The sequence below is a fragment of the Lampris incognitus genome, chromosome 6 (genome assembly GCF_029633865.1).
Source record: "Lampris incognitus isolate fLamInc1 chromosome 6, fLamInc1.hap2, whole genome shotgun sequence".
Taxonomy (NCBI): Eukaryota; Metazoa; Chordata; class Actinopteri; order Lampriformes; family Lampridae; genus Lampris; species Lampris incognitus.
Genome location: NC_079216.1, coordinates 20,581,801 through 20,605,969, shown reverse-complemented (window position 1 = coordinate 20,605,969; position 24,169 = coordinate 20,581,801). Strand labels below are relative to the sequence as shown.

The following is a 24,169-nucleotide window of genomic DNA, read 5'->3' as shown; positions in this document are numbered from 1 at the left end:
CAAAAGCTTTATGTCAAAAAAGTAGATCTTCACCCTTTATTTCATAAAAGTAATATCAAACTCAAAGATGGTGGATGGCCTCAAGTTAAACTGAATAATATTACATCTTAAAAGGATAGACGATGACTTGAAAGGATAGAAAATGTACCTTAAATGCATGCATTTATCACAAACGCTACCTTCGAAGGGGTCTGAGCATCAGCAGAGATCCCACCCACCCCAACCATGGACTGTTCTCCCCCCTGTGCTCTGGGAGGCACTACAGGAGCCTCAGAGCCCGCACTACCAGGCTCAAAAACAGCTTCTTTCCACAAGCTGTTGCCCACCTGAATCTGGCTACCCACTGAATGTCTGTAGATATTTTTAAATATTTTGTACTCAAGCTCTTTTTTTTTTTTTTTTTTTTTTTTTAAACTTATTTTTAGCTTTTGGTCTTCATGTGTGTATATCTTATATTGTGTTTGCTGTGTTTGTCTGTGTCTGTCTTGCACTGTTTGGTGAAGCTACAGCCCTCATTTCATTTTTAACATGCGCCTGCACATTGTTTTTAATGACAATAAATTGAATTGAATTGAATTGCATGGGTAGGTAGCTTGTAATATTGAGAGCCTATAAAAAAAAAGTTTCAGGTATGTTTCATCATTTGTGTTTTTGTATGGCAGTTGTAATGCCAGTAGGAGACGCCATTCAGTGTGCTGGAAGAGCAATGCATTAGTGTTGCTCCTCAGTACAGGAAGTCAAGTGAAGTCAATTTTATTTGTATAGCCCAACATCACAAATTACAAATTTGCCTAAAGGGGCTTTGAAGCAAGTGTGTAACCTTTAATCAACTTCTGCAGACAAAATGGTGGAAAGTGACTCGGACAGCAGCGAATATGAATTGGGAAAACCCCCCCACACTTAAACTGGTTCTCACGATTCTGCGCACAACGATGTGCTCAAAAATCCAGTCAAATCTTGGAACGGCCAAACTAAGTGCCTACTGCTAGCCAACCCAGCATCTTGCATCTAAAACTTCGTTGAGATTAATCTGAGTTATGTGATCATTTTAATTTGCATTCAGTCTTTCCACAGGTATATTGTAATTTTCGGGGACTTTATTAAAATATAAAGTTTGGAGTTTAGAATTACCTACCATTTGTTGCAGTTGTTCATTCTCTTCCGTCAAGACAGTTGTCTTTTGGACCTCGGCATCAAAGCTGAGTAAGGCTGGCTGGGGTGGACTGAAGTTAAGGAGCCAAAACATTTGTGAATGGATAGTCTCTTAAATCTTTTATTTCTCTGGTGACGGCTGGCAGAGCACCAAGCTTTATTCTAACTCTATTCTGCTTTATATTCAAGTAGTTACAGGTATTTACATAGTCTTTTACTGTTGTGACATTCAGAGCTTCGCAGTCTTCTGTAAGTATAAGCACAATATTCTACAGTTGGGCCACTGGTTGCTGCTCAGTACAACCACCGTGTTCTTCTATTGAACAATAGAAGCTGCCCATTCCAACAAAATTTTTCTAATGTTGAGATAAGAGCATCAGTAAAATGGCTGGGATTCAAATGAACTTACTATTGGCTGAAAGATCTGTGATTGTCCAAGTGAAGAATATTCAACTGTTGGTCAACTATAAGTAATTCTGGAAAAGAGTGTTAGCTAAATATCTCAAATGTTATTGTTTTATGCAGTGTTATTGACCTCAGGAATTGAAGCTTGTTCTATTATTCAATTATTTCTTTATCATTCTAGAACAACACTCATCGAAACAAGTTTAAATAAAAAGAAATGATCTCCAACTTGCTTCAAATGAAAGGATATGCATGCACTGGAAAAGGACAGACAGGAAGTTGTGGAGGGAAACCAGGAAGGTGTCAGCCCATTGGCGGGAAAAGTATGCTGAGAAGGCAGGGTTCTGCTCTGGGGCGGGAATAAAAGGAAGGATGAACCAGTCACGCCACTCACTTTGGCCCTGCAACTCCGAGGCTTGTTTCTGAAAAAACTCTTGGGTTTTGTCTAAATTTCCTTTCTGGAAAAGAGATTAAGAGTATAAGAGAGGAGAGAAGTAAGTAAACGAGTAAGTAAAAGAGCAGAAGAAGGAAAAAAAAGCGAAAGAAGACAGGAAGTGATTTGAGAGAAGAGAATGGTGGCTGAAATTGGTAAACAAAGGAGGAGATATGTGATAAGAGAAAAGGGGACGAGAGGAGAGAAGGAGGAGAGGAAAACAGGAGGTGAGGAAAAGAGGAGGGTGAGAGGGGTAGCAGAGGAGGTAAGTGGAGAAGTAAGGAGAGATCAGAAGAATTGAAGAAGGCAGTGGTGTATATATATATATATATATAATCCATTGAGTCAAGTCAATTCTTTATGAGACAGTACAAGCCTGTTTCATGCCATAAGCAATCATCAGCTGTCAATAAAGCTACTCGGGAAAGAACATACCATTTATTGCCTCGTAATGCACATCACGTGCACAACGTCCAATGGGGAAGGGCTGTATATATATTTCTTTGACAGCTGATGATTGCTTATGGCTTGAAACAGGCTTGTACTGTCACATAAAGAATTTACTTGACTCACTGGATTTTATATATATATATATATATATATATATATATATATATATATATATAAACTTTGTTAAAAGAAATACTCAACGGTAGGGAAAGTGCTCAACAAATAAGGAGCAAAATAATCCAGTGAGTCAAGTGAATTCTTTTAGACAGTACAAGCCTGTTTCATGCCATAAGCAATCATCCTTCACTCATCATTCACATTATCATTGATTGCTTATGGCATGAAACAGGTTGTACTGTCTCATAAAGAATTTACTTGACTCACTGAATTATATATATATATATATATATATATATATATATAGTATCAGCTAGAGACGCCTGCAGATGTCATTCTGGGATGTTTTGTGAGTTCCTGGATTAGTTATCGCTGTGCCCTTGGAGACATTTTGTAAGGCAGGCAACTCCTGGGAAGATTCACCCATTCAAAGTCTTTTACATTGGGGATAATGGTTCTCAATGTGGTTCGGTGAAGTCTCGGAGCCTTAGGAGCGGCTTTGTAACCCTTTTCAGACTGAAATATTTCAGTTCAATTAGTTTCACACACTTCACAGCAGGTAGTTTCAGACTACTCAGAGGAAAGCAGTTGCCACAATAAAAGCATACTATGGAAACTTTGTGGTAACTACTTTATTCTGATGGCTAAATTCAATATGAGTGAGCAGTGCAGCTCTAACTGGGCAGAAATTTTACAATCTGACTTGTTGGAAAGGCAGCATCCTATGATAGTGCATCATTGAAAGTCACTGAGCTCTTCAGTATAACCCCTTCTACTGCCTGTGTCTGTCTATGGAGATTATATGGCTGTATGCCTGATTTTATGCACCTGTTAGCAATGGGTGTGGCTGAAATAGCCAAATCCATGAAATTAGAAGGGGTTTTCTTACGTTTGGCCATGCTGAATGTAATACTTCATTCTTACCTGAATAGAATTAACAACATAGTAACGGTAGAGACTGGTTCGCAGCTTGTTGACGGTAGACCGGTAAATGTCTTCTAGCCGGCAGAAAAGACGTCTGTCTAGATAGCCCCAGTAATCCTTCAACCCAGACAATTCAAAGGTTTGGACAAACTGGAGTAACTGGTCAATGATTTTATCGACCTAAGGGTAGAAAGAAAGACAAATTAAAAGGACAGAAAGACTCAAAACATTTTGAATGAACTGACAACTATTAAATGACAGACTGACTTTCAGAATCAAAATGGCCCTTATTTTTTGCTTCTGTCTTGCGAATGTGCAGATGCTTTAACACTTTGCTCGCTACTTAGCTCTAGTTTCTAGCAATATTTTCGAATATTTTACTGCTTTGATACCTAAACTCTAAACAGTGGTGCCTGTGAAAAACCGGATCCTTGCGATAACATCCAAGTCGTGATTACTGACATTTTTTTCAACTTTTTAATCTATCAATCAGTCAAACCCAGCCACTGAGGATGCACAAGCCAGTGCATTGTTACTACTGGTAACAAGCCCGGATAAATGTGGAGGGTTGCGTCAGAAAGGGCATCTGGTGTAAAATCTTTGCCAAATCAAATATGCGGATCATAAATAAGATTTCCATATGGATTAGTCGAGGCCCAGGTTACCAACGACTGCCACCGGTACTGTTAACCAGCAAGGTGCCAGTGGAAACTATGCTACTGTTGGGCGAAGGAGAGGGGGAAGGCATGTCCAGAGGCAACGAGACACAAGGAAAGGTAGGAGTGTGGAGGTGAGAGTTGGAACTTTGAATGTTGGCACTATGACTGGTAAAAAGAGAGAGCTGGCTGATATGATGAAAAGAAGAAAGGTAGGTATACTATGTGCAAGAGATCAGGTGGAAGGGAAGTTAAGCCAGGAGCATCGGAGGTGGGTTCAAACTTTTCTACCATGGTGCGAATGGGAGGAGAAATGGGGTAGGGGCCATTCTGAAGGAAGAGTATGTCAAGAATGCTGGAGGTAAAGAGAGTGTTAGACAGATGATGAGTATGAAGCTGGAAATCGAAGGTGCATCGATGAATGTTATCAGCACATACGCCCCGCAAGTTGGGTGTGAGATTGAAGAGAGAGAAGAATTCTGGAGTGAGTTGGATGAAGTGGTGGAAAGTGTACCCAAGGAGGAGAGAGTGGTGAATGGAGCGGACTTCAATGAGCATGTTGGTGAAGGGAACAGAGGTGATGAGGAGGTGATGGGTAGGTATGGTGTCAAGGAGAGAAATGTGGAAGGACAGATGGTGGTGGATTTTGCGAAAAGGATGGAAATGGCTGTGGTGAATACATATTTCAAGAAGAGGGAGGAACACAGGGTGACATACAAGAGTTGAGTAAGGTGCACACAGGTGGACTATATCTTATGTAGAAGGCATGATCTGAATGGGATTGGAGACTGCAAGGTGGCGACAGGGGAGAATGTAGCTAGGCAGCATCGGATGGTGGTCTGTAGGATGTCTTTGGAGACCAAGAAGAAGAAGAGAGTGAAGGCAGAGCCGAAGATCAAATGGTGGAAGCTAACGGAGGAAGACTGTTGTGTGGAGTTCAGGGAGGAGTTAAGACAGGCACTCAGTGGTAGTGAAGAGTTACCGGATGGCTGGGCAAGCACTGCAGAAATAGTGAGGGAGACAGCTAAGAAGGTACTTGGTGTGTCATCAGGACAGAGGAAGGAAGACAAAGAGACTTGTTGGTGGAATTAGGAAGTACAGCAAATTATACAGAGGAAGAGGTTGGCAAAGAAGTGGGATAGTCAGAGAGATGAAAAAAGTAGACAGGAGTACAAGGAGATGCAGCATAAAGCGAAGAGAGAGGTGGCAAAGGCATATGGTGAGTTGTATGAGAGGTTAGACACTAAGGAAAGAGAAAAGGACTTGTATCGATTGGCTAGACAGAGGGACCGAGCTGGGAAGGATGTGCAGTAGGTTAAGGCGATCAAGGATAGAGATGGAAATGTGCTGACAAGTGAGGAGAGTGTGTTGAGAAGGAGGAAGGAGTACTTTGAGGGGCTGAGGAATGAGGAAAATGAGAGAGAGAGAGAAGGTTGGATGATGTGGGGGCAGTGAATCAGGAAGTACAGTGGATTAGCAAAGAGGAAGTGAGGGAAGCTATGAAGAGGATGAAGAGTAATAGAAGCTAGGTTAAGAGGAGAGGTGACGATTAGCGAGCAGCAGTATGGTTTCATGCCATGAAAAAACACCACAGATGTGATGTTTGCTTTGAGAATGTTGATGGAGAAGTATAGAGAAGGCCAGAAGGAGTTACATTGTGTCTTTGTGGATTTAGAGAAAGCATATGACAGGGTGCCGAGAGAGGAGGTGTGGTATTGTATGAGGAAGTTGGGAGTTGTAGAGAAGTATGTAGGAGTGGTGCAGGATACGTATGAGGGCAGTGTGACAATGGTGAGGTGTGCGGTTGGAATGATAGATGGGTTCAAGGTGGAGGTGGAATTACATCAAGGATCGGCTCTGAGCCCTTTCTTGTTTGCAGTGGTGATAGACAGGTTGACAGACAAGATCAGGCATGAGTCTCCGTGGACTATGATGTTTGCGGATGATGTCGTGATCTGTAGCGAGAGTACGGTGCAGGTTGAGGAGAGCCTGGAGAGGTGGAGGTATGCACTGGACAGAAGAGGAATGAAAGTCAGTAGGAGCAAGTCAGAATACATATGCGTGAATGAGAGGGAGGACAGTGGAATGGTGAGGATGCAAGCAGTAGAGGTGACAAAGGCGTATGAGTTTAAATACTTGGGGTCAACTGTCCAAAGTAATGGGAAGTGCAGAAAAGAGGTGAAGAAGAGCGTGTAGGTAGGGTGGAGTGTGTGGAGAAGAGTGTCAGAAATGATTTTTGACAGAGGGGTACCAGCAAGAGTTAAAGGGAAGGTTTACAAGATGGTTGCGAGACCAACTATGTTATATGGTTTGGAGACAGTGGCACTGACGAAAAGACAGGAGACGAAAAGACAGGAGACGAAGCTGGAGGTGGCAGAGTTGAAGACGGTAAGATTTGCATTGGGAGTGATGGAGAAGGACAGGATTAGGAATGATTATATTAGAGGGACAGCTGAGGTTGGACGGTTTGGAGACAAAGCAAGAGAGGCAAGATTGAGAGGGTTTAGACATGTGTGGCGGAGAGATGTTGGGTATATTGGGAGAAGGATGCTGAATATGGAGCTGCCAGGGAAGAGGAAAAGAGGAAGGCCAAAGAGGAGGTTTATGGGTGTGGTGAGGGAAGACATGCAGGTGGCTGGTGTGAAAGAGGAAGATGCAGAAGACAGGAAGAAATGGAAACGGATGATCAATCCGCTGTGGCGACCCCTAACGGGAGCAGCCGACAGTAGTAGTAGTAGATCTATCGGTCGGTCAATCAATCAATCAAGTTGCATTTTATCTAGCGCTTTTCTAACTGCAACAGCCACTCAAAGCGCTTCAACAACTCATTCATTCACACACACACACACATTTTCACAATACTATTTCACTATTTCACAAGTACCCTGAGCCTACAGAAGGCTCAGTATATTGACTGAAATTATTTCATGAACTTCATTTCATGAACTTCACTTTTAATTATCTTTCACCACTCATGCTAGATGTTTTCTACCATTGCTCAGTACAGCAAGTAATTGATATGACAACCAATGGATCATATGATGACTCTGGACCCATCAAGAATCACAGCTTGTCTCAGACTACTGCGGAAGATTGCTGTGCTGGAATGCAAATTATTTGCACTGGGAAAAAAACCCCAAAAACTTGCTTACAAACTGCCTATGACTGCATCTCCTGTCAGTGAGCTACTCAGAGCTGCCCCAAATGCAGGAGTATCTTTGGCTCTGGATGACACTACGTTTTCCAAAACTCGACCACCAGCACCAATGGAGAGATACTTTAAAAAAGTGGGTGCTAAGCCCAAAGAAAACTGGAAAGTTGTGCTGTCACACAAGTGCAAGGGAGCAGCTCATACTACCTCTACACCTGACACTGGGCCAACTAAAAGAGCTAAACATAAGCCACAGTCACTGAATTTACACCCTGTGACAACCACGGGGGAACTTAGCACCCGACCCAACAACGAAACAGAGACCGTCGGCAGGCTGAGCCCGCTGTGGGCATTTATTCAAAAGACATGAGAAAAACGTTCAACACGAGTACTGCTCCTCGTCTGAGCCGGCTGACTCCCGTCTTCGTTGGCTCCTATGCTGGGCAGCCAACACAACTCTAGCTTTCTCTCTCCCCCCTGGGCGGCTGTCTCTGGCTCCCTTTTATCCTGGGGCTCATCAGCCTCCGATTGGGGCCAGGTGTGTCGCTCAGGCTCCCTCTCGCGATTAGGGCCAGGTGCGTTTCTGGGCTGTGCTGGGTCACTGGCCATGGTGCTGAAGCCGGGCTGACCCCGGGGTTGTCACAACCCAAAGAACAGGTATGAGACATTGTTAAACCTGCTTGAATTTGATATGGAGGCCAACACCATTCACAGTCCTAAGAAGGAACAAGAACAGCGTTCATCAAAGTTGAAAAAGACTTGCTCAGACAAACGACCAAATCACAAGACTTCACTGGAGGAAACAATGGAACCGGGCCCTTGAATTGTAAGAGACTCCGCAATAAGAAATATATAAGTGGCAAGATGATCAAAACATATTGTTTCTCTACTGCTTTGGTCTCTGACATAAATGGAAAAATCCAGCAACTGATTTCTGAACACTTGAAAATCAATCAAATCATTGTGCATATGGGAACGAATAATACACTCGGAGAGCAATCTGAACTGTTGAAACAGGACTCATTGAATTGATTCAGATACTGCCCAGGCTAGAATCTGTCCTGTGCACATCCATCAAAGTCTGGTTTGGAGCAGCAACAAAACAGGATAGGAAAAGACTGCAGCGGGCAGAACCAGCACAGCCCCCCCCCCCCATGTGTAAGACAGTCTGTTTGAACCTCTACCCTCTGGTAAGGGCTACAGTGCAATGTGCACCAAAACTACCAGATACAGGAACATTTTTTTTGGAATATGTAAAAAAAGTTTTTAATATGCAGCTCTCAAGCTAAAGAATCTACCTACTAATCAAGCTAAAAAATGACTTAATCAAAACGTTTTGCTGTCTGTCTCTTTGGCGGACCCTGGTGTCTCATTGGGCAACTGAACACGAGTCTTCAATCTGCCCTTTTAAACAACATAAAAAAACCTAATATGTGAGTACTGTGTACATTATTTCACATTATCTAGTACATGGGTCGGCAACCATTTGGATGTCCTGTGTGACTTTGTAAAGTAAAAAAAGAAAAGAAAAAAAAGAGCCGAGTGCCAGTCTATTTTCATAATGAGGACTTCTCCATTTATTTATTTACTGCTACTGCTTGTCTCCCCATCTAGATACTGCATGGCAAAGGATTTGCGCTTTACCCCCCCCACCACACACACACACACACACATACATACACACACACACACACACACACACACACACACACACACACACACACACACACACACACACACACACAAACTTTACTATTTTGCAAATGTATGAAAATTAGTAGGTCACTAAAGAAAATCAATCCAATCTTACCGTTTCAGTGCCACCCTTATTTGTCGTAATATCTGGTAACCACTGGATGGACTGGCAGCCTGTCCAGGGTGTCTCCCCGCCTGCCCCCAATGACTGCTGGGATAGGCTCCAGCATCCCGCGACCCCGGGGATAAGCGGCTTGGCTAATGGATGGATGGATGGATGCTAGACGTAGAACGTCATTTACATCCACACTCTCCTCAAGAGCTACGCTGAATACTAACACATCTTTCAATGCAAGAGTTTGCCTTACTCTTTCAGTCATGTCCATAATGTGCGTCTCTACAGTTCTCACAGAAACAGACATTTCTTTGATCCTGATGATGATCCATGTCTTTGTTTGGTAACCCATCAAATATGAACTGCGAACTGCTGAGGAAAGCCTTCTTTATATACTTTCCATTGGAGAATGGCTTCCCGTGTTAAGCAATGCACCATACGACTTTATTGCTGCCCTCTGTAGCTTGTTTTTGGGCGGCACATCGGGTTGTAAACACGCTGCTTTGCTTCCCGTACTAGACTGCTGCCCTCTGGATTGATGCAGCTTTATCACCCTTATCTTTGATGTTTTTCTGCTGCCTCGTTTCAAAATGATGTTTTACACTTGAATTTCGACACAACATTTTCACAGCAGAGAGTGCACACAGCACAGTACTTTTGTGAAATAAATCTGAATTCATTTGTCCATGAGAGCTGAAAGAGGCGAGTATTAGACTGCCTACTTTTTGTTCTTGACATGAAGCAAAACAGAAAGCTAGCTAGCTATGCTACATTGTCACTAACGCTGTATTGGTGCACTTGTGGGCAGATCAGAGGGAGGGGGAGGGGCACGATGGGTCACATCACTTGTGTGTGCTCTCTTGCTGTCAAAAACAAGTGTAATTGAGACTAATTAATTATTTCAGTATCATTGTAAATCGATTTTTTTGGTTCACCATTAAGCTATATTCTATATTAAAAAAAATTGTCAGAAAAAATATATCAAAAAACATTTTTTATTGAGTTGCTCTGTGTGCCTGTGTTAATGGCCTCGCGTGCCACCGTGAGCATGCATGCCATAGGTTGCCAACCCCTGATGTAGGCTATGACTTGCGCTGGCCAGGTAATTATTCTACTACCTAAGGTAAGTTCAACTTGTCATGCCTGCAAGTTGAACAAGGAAGTAACTCAGCAGTGTGATGGACTAATGTTGATTTCCTGTGGAGAAACCTGCAGCTGACAACTTAAAAGAAGCGGTGGTTGACTTCATTTATCCAAAATGCTCCAGAAAAATGTATGCCCTCCCTAACCAACATAAGGGTTATGTAACAGTGAGAACTTAACGAGAATAGGGAATTGGCCATGCCAAATTGGAAGATAAAGGGGAGACAAAAAAAAAACTTACCCTGAATCCCTTCTCCTTGTCGGCCTTGATCTCGTTATCAAGATGTTTGAGAGCACCAGTAAAACCGCGGTAAATCAGGTACTCCCTGACATGCTCATCAGTCCTCTCTACTGCTGACCCCATGATGACTTTTGACGCTGCAAAAAGATGAGAAAGTTTTATGTTAAATGTCTTACAGTGACAGATGAGTTACAGGGAATGTTGTAAACCAGTATACTATGGATATAGCAATTTTATACAACCTTTCAAATTGTTCACCATTTATTCCCTTACAGTCTGACATTCACAATCAGTTAAAGAGGATTAAGTTTTAATTTTACAAATTTGTTGCTACTATTGTTTTACTATCTACAAACAAAATTTGTTGAAATTTAAAACTAGTGAACATCGTCACAAAGCTGGACAGTAACACCATCTTGTATGCTCGCACTGTCCTGGACGGTGAAATGTTAGCACTGGAGCAATATGATTCAAAGATTCAAGATTAAAATATTCAAAAGGTTTATTCGTCACATGCTTCAAGTTCAAGTACAGTGAGCAGTGAAATGATTTTTTTGGTGAACTCCAAAAACTGCAACAAAAGAAGTGGAATATCAATAAAATAAGAATGAAATACACAATTTGAAAATAAGTTAACAATCAGGGGCGTATTACAGAAGTATCCCAATAAATATCTATGTGCAATTTGCACTTACTATACAAATACAAGTGTGGAATCAGTCTGTTTGAGTGAAGTGTAAAATGTCAGAGGCAAAGTGGCAGTAGTGACAGGTTCTTATTATGTACAGTACATAAAGTGTGAGTTACAAATGCTATGTTATTTAGTGTTTAGTGTCCTTATGGCCAGGGAAAAGAACCCCTTTCTGTGTCTCTCTGTGTTGACCTTGTGCCGGTCTGGTGCAGGCATCTGCCTGATTGCAGCGGCTGAAACAGTCTGTATTTAACCCCTTGTTGACAGCTATGGTTACTATTTCAGTTTTCCTTAAACAGGATCCTGAGTTCTCAGCGGTTAGGGTGTTGAGTTGGCTGAATATAAATGATAAACCTCGGAATAATAGAACGTTCAGGACAACAATAATAAAGAAATAAAATTCATTCTCTGGTAGGCTATTGTTGTTCTTATATATTTCCTTCTCTCGATATGTATCAGAATAGTATTTGCATATCAAACAACCAAATCCCTCTTATGTTATCACATCAACATACTATCAAAAAGGAATAACCCTCTGGAATTCAATTCAATTCAATTTATTGTCATTAAAGACAATGTGCAGGCCCATGTTAAAAATGAAATGAGGGCTTTGGCTTCACCAAACAGTGCAAGACAGACACAGACAAACACAGCAAACACAATATAAGATATACACACATGAAGATCAAAAGCTAAAAATAAGTTAAAAAAAAAAGCTGGAGTACAAAATATTTAAAAATATCTACAGACATTCAGTGAGTAGCCAGGTTCAGGTGGGCAACAGCTTGCGGAAAGAGCTGTTTTTGAGCCTGGTAGTGCGGGCTCTGAGGCTCCTGTAGTGCCTCCCAGAGCGCAGGGGGGAGAACAGTCCATGGTTGGGGTGGGTGGGATCTCTGCTGATGCTCAGACCCCTTCGAAGGCAGCGTTTGTGATAATTGTCTTTTATTGCCGGGCGCCTGGTATCGGTGATATGCTGGGCCTCCTTGACGACCCGTTGCAGAGCTTTCTGGTCTATTGAGGTGCAGCTGCCGTACCACACTGAGATGCAGATGATCAGGATGCTCTCTATGGAGCAGTGGTAGAAGTTGGTGAGAATTTTGGGGGGTAGACGGGCGCTCCTCAGCCTCCTCAGGAAATGCAGGCGTTGTCGGGCCTTTTTCACAAGGGCCTGGGTGTTTAATGTCCACGAAAGGTCCTCGCTGATGTGGACTCCAAGAAATTTAAAGCTGGAAACATGCTCCACTTCCACCCCATTGATGTGTATGGGGGAGTGGCTGCAGCTTTTAGACCTCCTGAAGTCCACAATCAGCTCCTTTGTCTTCTGCACATTAAGGACAAGCTTGTTGGTTGTACACCATGATGTGAGGTGCTCAATCTCGTCTCTGTAGGCCGTCTCGTCATTGTTGGTGATACGGCCAATGACTGTGGTGTCATCTGCAAACTTAACTATAACATTTGAAGGGTGAGTTAGCAGGCAGTCGTGGGTAAAGAGGGAGAAAAGGAGGGGGCTCAGAACACAGCCTTGAGGGGCACCTGTGCTGAGGGTCAGGGTGGGGGAGGTGTGGTCACCTAACCTAACAGACTGAGGTCTGTTGGTCAGGAAGTCCAGGATCCAGTTACAGAGAGAGGGGGTGAGGCCAAGGGAGAGGAGTTTGGTAGTTAGTTTGGCGGGGATGATAGTGTTGAAGGCAGAGCTGTAATCTATAAACAGCTTCCGGATGTATGTGTTGTTAAGTTCAAGGTGGGTCAGAGCAACGTGCAGGGCAGTGGCAATGGCATCCTCAGTAGACCTTTTGGGACGGTAGGTGAACTGATGTGGGTCGAATGTGGGGGGGATAATGTTTTTGATGTGAGCCACAACCAGTCTTTCAAAGCACTTCATGGCAATGGGGTGAGTGCTATGGGTCGGTAGTCATTCAGACATGTGGATGTTGGTTTCTTGGAGACAGGAATGATAGAGGTGGTCTTAAAGCATGCCGGGACTTTAGATCGGGACAGTGAGAGGTTAAATACAGGTGTGAAGACCTCAGCCAGCTGTTCGGCACATCCCCGGTAGACCCAACCCAGCATGCCGTCCGGTCCGGCAGCCTTCCGTGTGTTCACTCTGCGCAGTGATTCTCTGACCTCTGCGAACGATAGAGTGAGCACCTGGTTTTCCGGGTGGCTGGGGATTTTTGTAGCTGGGTCAGTATTGTCCTTGTCGATGTGGGCATAGAAATTATTTAGCTTGTCTGGCAGGGAGGCATCATGGACGGTGGGACCGCGATTAGAGCTTTTGTAGTCTGTGATAGACTGAATGCCTTGCCACATTCGCCGGGGATCAGAGTTATTGTGAAAGTGGTCCTCTATTCGTAGGGAATATTTATGTTTGACTGTTCTGATGCCCTTTTTGAGGTTGGATCTGGCTGCGCTGTAGGCCTCACAGTTACCTGACTTGAACGCTGCATCCCGGACTTTCAGCAGCTGCCAGACCTCACTGGTCATCCAGGGTTTCTGGTTTGGAAAGGTGCGGACTGATTTTTTTGTTGTGACACACTCAGTGCAAAAGATAATGTAGGCTAGTATGGCAGATGTCTGTTCATTAATGTCTATAGGGGAGCCATGGGTAGCTGAATGTGCAAAAATACTCCAGTCTGTGTTTTCAAAACAGTCCTGGAGTTCAGAGACTGCTCCTTCTGTCCAGACGGTGATTGTCTTTATTGCTGGCTTGACCCGTTTTATTAGGGGTTTGTAGGCTGGGACCAGGAACAGACAGAGGTGGTCAGAATGCCCCAGGTGGGGGCAGGGAGTAGCTTTGTATGAGTCCTTAATGTTTGTATAGAGAAGGTCCAGGGTGTTTTGTTCCCTAGTGGGGCAGGAGACATGCTGATGGAATTTGGGCAATACAGCCCTGAGGTTAGCCTGATTAAAATCACCACCTATGATAAAGGCATTGTCCGGGTGTTTGGTCTGTTGTCTGCTGATGGCACATTCTAGCTGCTTAAGTGCTACCTTAGCATTAGCATGTGGGGGGGGGGATGTATACAGCGGCAATGGTAATGGCCGTTAGCTCCCTGGGCAAGTAAAAAGGCCTGCACTGAATCATAAGGAGCTCGAGATCAGCAGAGCAATGCCTTTCAACGATCTTTATATTGTTGCACCAAGAGTTATTGACATACATACTCAAATCTCCTCCCCGGATCTTGCCGGAGTCCGCTGTCCTGTCGGCACGGAAGGCTGTGTTGCCCGAGTCGACTACATTGCTGTTGAGCCAAGTCTCTGTAAACATCAGCAGACAGCAGTTCTACAGCTTTTTCTGAGAGGACAGCCTGAGGCTTATCTCGTCCATTTTGTTAGCTAACGATCGGACATTAGCCATGAAGATGCTGGGGAGGGAAATTTTGAAGGGAGCGCTAATTAGCTTAGCATGTAGCCCGCCTCGTTTCCCCCTCTTTTGTTTACATTGCCGACAGGGGCAGCGTTTCCACTGCGAGGCCGGTGAGCGGACAAGATCGATGGGGAAATTGTCCGTGATGGTGGCAGTGGCGCCCCCAGAAATTTTTCATAGGGGTGGCCAAATGGGGCCACTAAAAATCTTGGGGTGGCACACCAAAACCAAAAGCCATGACTGAATTGCAGGAATTCTATTACGCTGTTGTAGTATACTGAATAGGCTAGTTGAAAACTGTCAATATGAGAGTTAAGGAGTCGTATACTGAAATACTTTGGTTTCTTTTTTTTTACAGTTAATGCTACTAAATATCTGATGTGCATAGACTAATACCGGTACAGTTAACATTCTGAGTCCCACAACAATTCTGTTTTAATGTGTTATGTATCTGTATATATTGTAACATGTTAGACGATTCATTGTGATATTGTATATGTCCAAAAATGAAAAATGAAAATATCAGATAGAAGCATATTATGCATAATGAGAAGCATATTCTGCATATGTGACTCGTGGCTGGGGGGGGGCCAGGGATAGTATCAGGGTGGCCATGGCCACCCCTGGCCACCCCTTGGGGGCGCCACTGGGTGGAGGGAAGTGAGTAATCCGTTCTGAGGTTTAAAAGTTCCTGACGGCTGCAGAAGAGAGCATGACCTACACTTGTAAATAAACTTAAAACTAACGTGTGAATAACAACGAAAACATAGCACTGAACAAGGAGCCGCAGTAGCTGCTGCGTCCAGTGCACTACCATCTTGGACATATGGACATAATTGCAAACCAAATACTAGAATACAGAATTGAAAAACTATCAAATATATGAAGTGAACGCCTTAATAAATAACCTTGACCCAATAATGAATTTTTAACATCAGACAAAGTCCTGAATAAAAGTCTCAAAATAAACAGTTCAACTCAGATCAATGGTGAACGATATTACCAAGAGCTTGGATTTCTAAACGATGGGGCCCATACGTTGGTGCACCAAAAACAAAACCAAAAAAAAAACAATGGAACAAACTCCCAATAGGAACACGGTGACAGTGTTTGAATAGTCTCCTCTTGCTCACGCGACCACACAAACGATTCACGAGTGGTCCGCGGGCAGGTAGATGATGCAACAGCGTAGCGTTGATGAATGTCACAAGGTCCGTGCTGATCACGAAGGTCCGGTGATAACTAGCTAATTTGCTTCCGTGAAATCCTCTCGTCTCCAGTTTCCCTGCAAAAACTACGACCGGTGTTTACAGATGACTGTCCCCATGACAGTTCTGGCAGAACGTCCACGCTTGATAGTTAGACTATACACTTTCATAAAGCTAGCTAAGAAAAATAACACGGTAAGCAAACTAGCTAACGTTAAGCTAATTGACTGTAGGCTAGCCAACATCCACGGCAAAGTGGGGAAGAATGAGTTACGAAACGTCGAGATGCACAGGACTTGAAGCTGTACTTGTACAAATCCTTAGAAGTATTTCAGTCCACAAAATATTACTCGCTTCGACTCTATACTCAATTTCTACCGACGAAGCGATAACTCAGCAATCTCCTCTGCCATGTTCCGGTACCTCCCCCAAAGTCGTCTCTGATTGACTTAGAGTACATCACTCTCTTACACTGAAATTACACGGGTTTAGCTAAGCAGGATATTGAAGCTCACAAAAGAATCAAATAATTATGGCAAATGCACTACTCCACTTGCTTTACACATATTGAATCATGCATAATCGTGCAGACTAGAAAATATATTTCACATACGTATATCCATCCATCCATACATCCATCCATTATCTGAACCGCTTATCCTGCTCTCAGGGTCGCAGGGATGCGGGAGCCTATCCCCATATTTGGCAGGCCTCTACATGTAATTGGTATGATGGGTATCCATAAAAATCCTTCTAGCCCTGGTCCTGTACCGCCTGGTGTTTATATCCCATAAGGGGGTGAGTGTAGTTCTGGTGGTACACTCAGCCGACTGTACCACTCTCTGCAGGGCTTTTTAGTCTTGAGAGGTATAATTCCCAAACCAGAAGATGACGCACCCTGCCAGGATGCTCTCAATGGCACCAGAGTAAAAGATTTACTGGATCTGTGGGGACACGGAACTTCCTCAGTTGCCTGAAGTGATAAAGACGCTGCCTCGCCTTTTTCACCAAAGTGTCCATGTTAGGTCCTCAGTGATGTGAACACCGAGGTATCAGAAGCTGCTCACCCTCTCTACTAGGACCCTGTTGATAGAGAGAGGGGTGTAGGTCCTCCACTGTGTCTTTCTGAAGTCTGCAACAAGCTCATTGGTTTTGCTGATTTTTAGGGAGAGGCTGTGGCCTGGCACCACAATGACAGATCCTTCACCTCTTCCGGGTAGGCCATCTCATTGTTGCAGGAGATAAGGCCCACCACAACCATGTCAGCAAACTTAACAATGGTGTTGGAGTTACTGGTGGCCAAACAATTATGTGAGTACAGTGATTACAGCAGGGGACTCAGGACACAACATTGGGGGGGGGGTTCCTGTGTTGAGGGAGAGAGGTGGAAGAGTAGCTACCCACCCTAACCACCCGGGGTCTACCAGTCTGGGAAGAACTATTGTATTGATGGCTGAACTGTAGTCAATGAACAGCATTATCACATAGTTACCCCCCTCCTTGTCAAGGTGGGATAGGGTGGTGTGCAGTATTATGGGAGATGATATCCTCGGTGGATTGGTTAGGGTGGTAAGCAAACTGTAGGGGGTCCAAAGCACTTGGAAGGGAGGAACAGATGCAGTCCTTAATAATCCTCTCAAAGCAGTTCATGACCACAAAAGTGAGAGCTACAGAACAGTAGTTGTTGAGGTCGAATAGGTTGGTTTTCTTTGGTAACAGTGGACCTCTTGAAACAACTGGGGACTACGGACTGGGCCAGGGTGTGACTGAATACTATGGTGAATACAGGGGCTAGCAGATCAGCACAGGACTTTAGTACTTGTTCATCCGGACTTGCTGTCCGGATGTCCAATAACAACAACAACAACTTAGTTTTGTATAGCGCCTTTCAAGGAACCCAAGGATGCTTTACACTAGATAAGAAAAAAAAAGATTAAAACAAAGATAAAAAGACTACAGACCATAGGCCTTAGTAAAAAGGTTTTCAGTACTCTTTTAAAATTGTCCAAAGAAGCAGCACTGTGGATCTATATGTATAATGTGCTTTGACTACATATAAATTGGAAAGCGCTATAGATACTAGCCACTGAGGATGCACAAGCCAGGGCATTCTTAGTGCCAGTCTCAAGCCCAGATAAATGTGGAGGGTTGCGTCAGGAAGGGCATCTGGCATAAAATCTTTGCCAAATCAAATATGTGGATCATAAATAAGAGTTCCATACCCAGATCAGTCAAGGCAGGGGTTACCAACGACCGGTACAGTTAGCCAGCAGGGTGCCGGTGGAAACTATGCTACTGTTGGGCAAAGGAGAGGGGGAAGGAATGTCCAGAGGCAGCGAAAGAGGAGGAAGGGTAGGATTGTGGAGGTGAGAGTTGGAACTTTGAATGTTGGTACTATGACTGGTAAAGGGAGAGAGCTGGCTGATATGATGGAAAGAAGAAAGGTAGGTATACTGTGTGTGCAAGAGACCAGGTGGAATGGGAGTAAGGCCAGGAGCATCAGAGGTGGGTTCAAACTCTTCTACCATGGTGTGAATGGGAGGGGAAATGGGGTAGAGGTCATTCTGAAGGAAGAGTATGTCAAGAGTGCTGGAGGTGAAGAGAGTGTCAGACAGAGTGATGAGTATGAGGCTGGAAATCGAAGGTGTATTGACGAATGTTATCAGTGCATATGCCCCGCAAGTTGGGTGTGAAATGGAAGAGAAAGAAGAATTCTGGAGTGAGTTGGATGAAGTGGTGGAAAGTGTACCCAAGGAGGAGAGCGTGGTGAATGGAGTGGACTTCAATGAGCATGTTGGTGAAGGGAACAGAGTTGATAAGGACGTGATGGGTAGGTACGGTGTCAAGGAGAGAAATTTGGAAGGACAGATGGTGATTGATTCTGCGAAAAGGATGGAAATGGCTGTGGTGAATACATATTTCAAGAAGAGGGAGGAATACGGTGACACAAGAGTAGAGGAAAGTGCACACAGGTGGACAATATCTAATGTAGAAGGCACGATCTGAACGGAATTGGAGACTGCAAGGTGGTGACAGGGGAGAACATAGCTAGGCAGCATCGGAGCCAAAGAATAAATAGCGGAAGTTGAAGAAGGAAGACTGTTGTGTGGAGTTCAGGGAGGAGTTAAGACAGGTACTGGGTGGTAGTGAAGAGTTGCCAGATGGCTGGGCAACCACTGCAGAAATAGTGAGTGAGACAGCTAGGAAGGTACTTGGTGTGTCATCAGAACAGAGGAAGGAAGACAAGGAGACTTGGTGGTGGAATGAGGAAGTACAGCAAATTATACAGAGGAAGAGGTTTGTCAAAGAAGAAGTGGGATAGTCAGAGAAATTAAGAAAGTAGATGAAGAAAGTAGACTGGAGTACAAGGAGATGCAGCGTAAATCAAAGAGAGGTGGCAAAGGAAAAGGCATATGGTGAGTTGTATGAGAGGTTAGACACTAAGGAAGGAGAAAAGGACTTGTACCGATCGGCTAGACAGAGGGACTGAGCTGGGAAAGATGTGCAGCAGGTTAGGGTGATCAAGGATAGAGATGGAAATGTGCTGACAAGCGATGAGAGTGTGCTGAGAAGGAGGAAGGAGTACTTTGAGGTGCTGATGAACAAAGAAAATGAGAGAGAGGGAAGGTTGGACGATGTGGGGATCGTAAATCAGGAAGTGTAGTGGATTAGTAAAGAGGAAGTGAGGGCAGCTATGAAGAGGATGAAGAGTGGAAAGGCAGTTGAGCCTGATGACATACCTGTGGGGGCATGGAGATATTTAGGAGAGATGAAAGTGGAGTTTTTAACTAGATTGTTTAACACAATCTTGGAAAGTGAGAAGATACCTGAGGAGTGGAGAAGAAGCATACTGGTACTGATATTCAAGAACAAGGGTGATGTGCAGAACTGTAGCAACTACAGAGGTATAAAGTTGATCCGCCACAGCATGAAGGTATGGGAAAGAGTAATAGAAGCTAGGTTAAGATAAGAGGTGACGATTAACGAGCAGCAGTATGGTTTCATGTCACGAAAGAGCACTACAGATGTGTTGTTTGCTTTGAGAATGTTGATGGAGAAGTATAGAGAAGGCCAGGAGGAGTTACATTGTGTCTTTGTAGATTTAGAGAAGGCATAGGTTGCTGAGAGAGGAGGTGTGATATTGTATGAAGAAGTCGGGAGTTGCACAGAAGTATGTAGGAGTTGTGCAGGATATGTATGAGGGAAGTGTGACAGTGGTGAGGAGTGCAGTTGGAATGACAGATGGGTTCAAGGTGGAGGTGGGATTACATCAAGGATCGGCTCTGAGCCCTTTCTTGTTTGCAATGGTTATGGACATGTTGACGGACAAGATCAGGCAGGAGTCTCCGTGGACTATGATGTTTGCGGATGACATTGTGATCTGTAGCGAGAGTAGGGTGCAGGTTGAGGAGAGCCTGGAAAGGTGGAGGTATGCACTGGAGAGAAGAGGAATGAAAGTCAGTAGGAGCAAGACGGAATACATATGCCTGAATGAGAGGGAGGACAGTGGAATGGTGAGGATGCAAGCAGTAGAGGTGACAAAGGCATTCGAGTTCAAATACCTGGGGTCAACTGTCCAAAGTAACGGGGTGTGCAGAAGAGAGGTGAAGAAAAGAGTGTAGGCAGGGTGGAGTGTGTGGAGAAGAGTGTCAGGAGTGATTTGTGACAGAAGGATACCAGCAAGAGTTAAAGGGAAGGTTTACAAGATGGTTGCGAGACCAGCTATGTTATATGGTTTGGAGACAGTGGCACTGTCAAAAAGACAGGAAGTGGAGCTGCAGGTGGCAGAGTTGAAGATGCTAAGATTTTCATTGGGTGTGATGAAGAAGGACAGGATTAGGAACGAGTATATTAGAGGGACCGCTCAGGTTGGACGGTTTGGAGACAAAGCAATAGAGGCAAGATTGAGATGGCTTGGACATGTGTGGAGGAGAGATGCTGGGTATATTGGGAGAAGGAGGCTGAATTTGGAGCTGCCAGCAAAGAGGAAAACAGGAAGGCCAAAGAGGAGGTTTATGGATGTGGTGAGGGAGGACATGCAGGTGGCTGGTGTGACAGAGAAAGATGCAGAGGACAGGAAGAAATGGAAATGGATGATCCGCTGTGGCGACCCCTAACGGGAGCAGCCGAAAGTAGTAGTGGTAGTAGTAGTAGTAGATAGACAGACTTAAGATTTTACCACCTGGTTGCTTTTACACTATATGGATACACCTTGATGACGGTGTATCCTGCAATGTACTGCAGGAACTAAAGACAAATGCAAAATAACTGCCAGGATTTGTTTATTTTGTTTCATGTTACAAACAGAATGACCAGGTATCCTACTGTTTGTTGTGCTACACATTATTTTGATGCTTTGTCAACCTGACCATCCTACATATTGAGACAATGTACAACACTGAAGCAGAATAACAAAAGTTCATGTTTGTCCATTTAAACATTAAACAATTAATTTTGATTCTTATCTGATAATGATCACTGGTATTCTCTGTTTTAACACCTCCACTCTCATATCCCAGTTTGATGGGTCAGAAATTAATGTACTCAATTAAGGTACTAAAAAAAAAGGTACTCTTCAGCCAAAAATATGCCTTTAAGCACATCAAAGCAAAAATAAAATGCTGCTCATTATTTACCATTGGTCATGCCTATAGCAATTTATTTTCTAATCTGTTATTCAAGCATACTTTTTTTGTTTTTTGTTTTAGATTTTTCACCCTTTTCCTCCCAATTGTATTTGGCCAACTACCCCACTCTTCCGAGCTGTCCCGAGCCGGGGACGGCTGCAGTCTACCACATGCCTCCTCTGATACATGTGGTGTCTCCAGTTACTTCTTTTCACCTGACAGTGAGGAGTTTCACCAGGGGGACATAGCGCATGGGAGGATCACGCTATTCCCCCCAGTTCCCCCTCCCCCCCGAAGAGGTGCCCCGACCGACCAGAGGAGGGGCTATTACAGCGACCAGGATGCATACCCACATTCGGCTTCCCACCCTCAGACACAGCCAATTGTGTCTTTAGGAATGCCCGACCAAGCCGGAGGTAACATGGGGAATCAAACTGGTGATCCCCGTCAAGCACACTTTTTATTGTTAGCATATAAATGTGTCAAATATGTCTGATACGCATTATATCAAAGTTCAATACCTTTTTGCATTGGTGACCTGTGAAAAATGGGCATAGTAAATCTGTCCTACATTGTCTCACAAAACCTTACTATTTGTCCTTCATTTAGACTGTTTTTATTTCATCACCCTGAGTCGAGGCCAAACACGAGGGAGAAAGTACAAGTCTGTCCATATAAAATTATATGATATTGGGGCATCTGGGTGGCGTAGCAGTCTATTCCGTTGCCTACCAACACGGGGATCACTGGTTCAAATCCCTGTGCTACCTCCTCCGGCTTGGTCGGGTGTCCCTACAGACACAACTGGCCATGTCTGCAGGTGGGAAGCCGGATGTGGGTATGTGTCCTGGTCGCTGCACTAGCGGCTCATCTGGTCAGTCGGGGGAAGGGGGAACTGGCGGAATTGGGGGAAATAGTATGACCCTCCCACGCGCTACGTCCCCCTGGCGAAACTCCTCACTGTCAGGTGATGAGAAGCGGCTGGTAACTCCACATGTATTAGAGAAGCCATGTGGTAGTCTGCAGCCCTCCCCAGATCGGCAGAGGGGGTGGAGCAGCAACCGAGACAGCTTGGAAGAGTGGGGTAATTGGCTGGGTACGGTTGGGGAGAAAAAGGGGGGAATTTTTTTTTTTTTTAAAAAGAAGAAAAAATATGTTATTTTAATTATCCAATTGAAGCATGTGACGTTTTGGTCATCAAACATTGAATCACAGTGAATAGACATAACAAGCAAGAGGGCAAACGTGGAAAGATGATGAGGTAAAATGCCTCATTTTCAGAAAATCCTGCTTTCACAACTTCCTGAGCTTGGTACTCGTAGCTTTCACACCACAAACAAACCACACCTCGGTTCAGCTGGAAGTGGGCCGAGGCCCACCTTTTCAAGTGGTCTCGGTGCAGTTGTTTAGTCTGCGTGAATGACATCGTTCACACCTGTTAAAACAAACCACGCTAAACAGGCAACTGCACCAGAATTCGTTTCAACTGCACCAAAGGTGTGTTAGGTGTGAACATACCAGTTTTGGTAGAATTTTGCACTTTTCACTTATGCCACTATATTATTTAAAAGGTATTAGATAACAGAAATACACACTGAGAAAGAGTTGCACAACAAACAACTACTTTAGTATCCACACAAAATTTCTCAAAAAATTCAGGCTTATTCCTGGCTACCCCATAACTCACACTATGGGTATAAGAAGATATCAAAGGCCTTCAATATCTGTCAGAACATAGTCAAGACCATAACGCCGTTCATGAACCTGGATGACCAGGCAAGTCAGGTCTTGAAATACCATGTACATGTGCACCTTGTGCAAGTGAAATTAGAGATGTGCACATATCTTTAAGTCAACATGCACCAGTGCACATCTAAATTATAGGAACAGGCTCATCATATAGCACATAATATAAAAAAAAAAGTCTGACAGCACCCACCCGCTGCACCTAGAATTTCAGACCTTGTTTTTTGGTTCCCGCTTCAAATACCCAGTTGTCAGAACCAATAGATACAAACACTCCTTCATTCCCTCAGCCATTTCACGGCTACACTCCAACAGTAAGAGGTAACACCAGCTCCACCTTGATAAACACTGTCAACCTTGGTTACTGTTGCGTTGCGTTTCGTTGGCTTTGTTCTCCTCACTAGATGTTGTATTTATTTGCCTTGTGTTCTGTGGAGTGTTTAAATGTTGCTGCTGCTACACAGCAATTGCCCCTCTGGGGACAAATAAAGACTTGAAAAATATGCAAAATTAACAAATAAACTACAACTTGGATAATATGTTCTTTTTAAAATCATGAAATAATATTAGGTTAGAATTTTGGGCTGCGGCAGTGGCACAGTGGTTAGTGCGGTCGCCTCACAGCAAGAAAGTCTTGGGTTCGAGCCCCGGGGTAGTCCAACCTTGGGAGTCATCCTGGGTCGTCCTCTGTGTGGAGTTTGCATGTTCGCCCCGTGTCTGCGTGGGTTTCCTCCGGGTGCTCTGGTTTCCTCCCACAGTCCAAAGACATGTAGGTCAGGTGAATTGGCCATACTAAACTGTGCCTAGGAATGAATGTGTGTGTGTGTGTGTGTGTGTGTGTGTGTATATGTGTGTGTGTGTGTGGGCCATGTGATGGCCTGGCGGCCTGTCCAGGGTGTCTCTCCTTCTGCTGCCCAATGACTGCTGGGATAGGCTCCAGCATGGTTGATGCTAGATCCAATGGGGTGTAGGCATGGAAGTAGACGTGATTGGTTGTTGGTTAGGGTTAGCATCAACCCTCCAGCATCCCCGCGACCCCGAGAGCGGG

At 44.1% G+C, this 24,169-nt stretch overlaps 1 protein-coding gene across 1 annotated transcript in view; it reads right to left on the bottom strand.

Moving 5' to 3' along the window:
• The window catches only part of wdr91 (WD repeat domain 91), a 142,080-nt gene that overhangs the window by 98,145 nt on the left and 19,766 nt on the right, over positions 1 to 24,169 (bottom strand). Inside the window, exons 2-5 of the mRNA XM_056281348.1 lie at positions 10,483 to 10,619; positions 3,482 to 3,661; positions 1,809 to 2,015; positions 1,136 to 1,219 (exon numbers count right to left, since the gene is read on the bottom strand). Of these exons, the coding sequence (XP_056137323.1) occupies positions 1,136 to 1,219; positions 1,809 to 2,015; positions 3,482 to 3,661; positions 10,483 to 10,605 (594 nt within the window). The 5' untranslated portion in view covers positions 10,606 to 10,619. The remainder of the gene's footprint in view (positions 1 to 1,135; positions 1,220 to 1,808; positions 2,016 to 3,481; positions 3,662 to 10,482; positions 10,620 to 24,169) is intronic.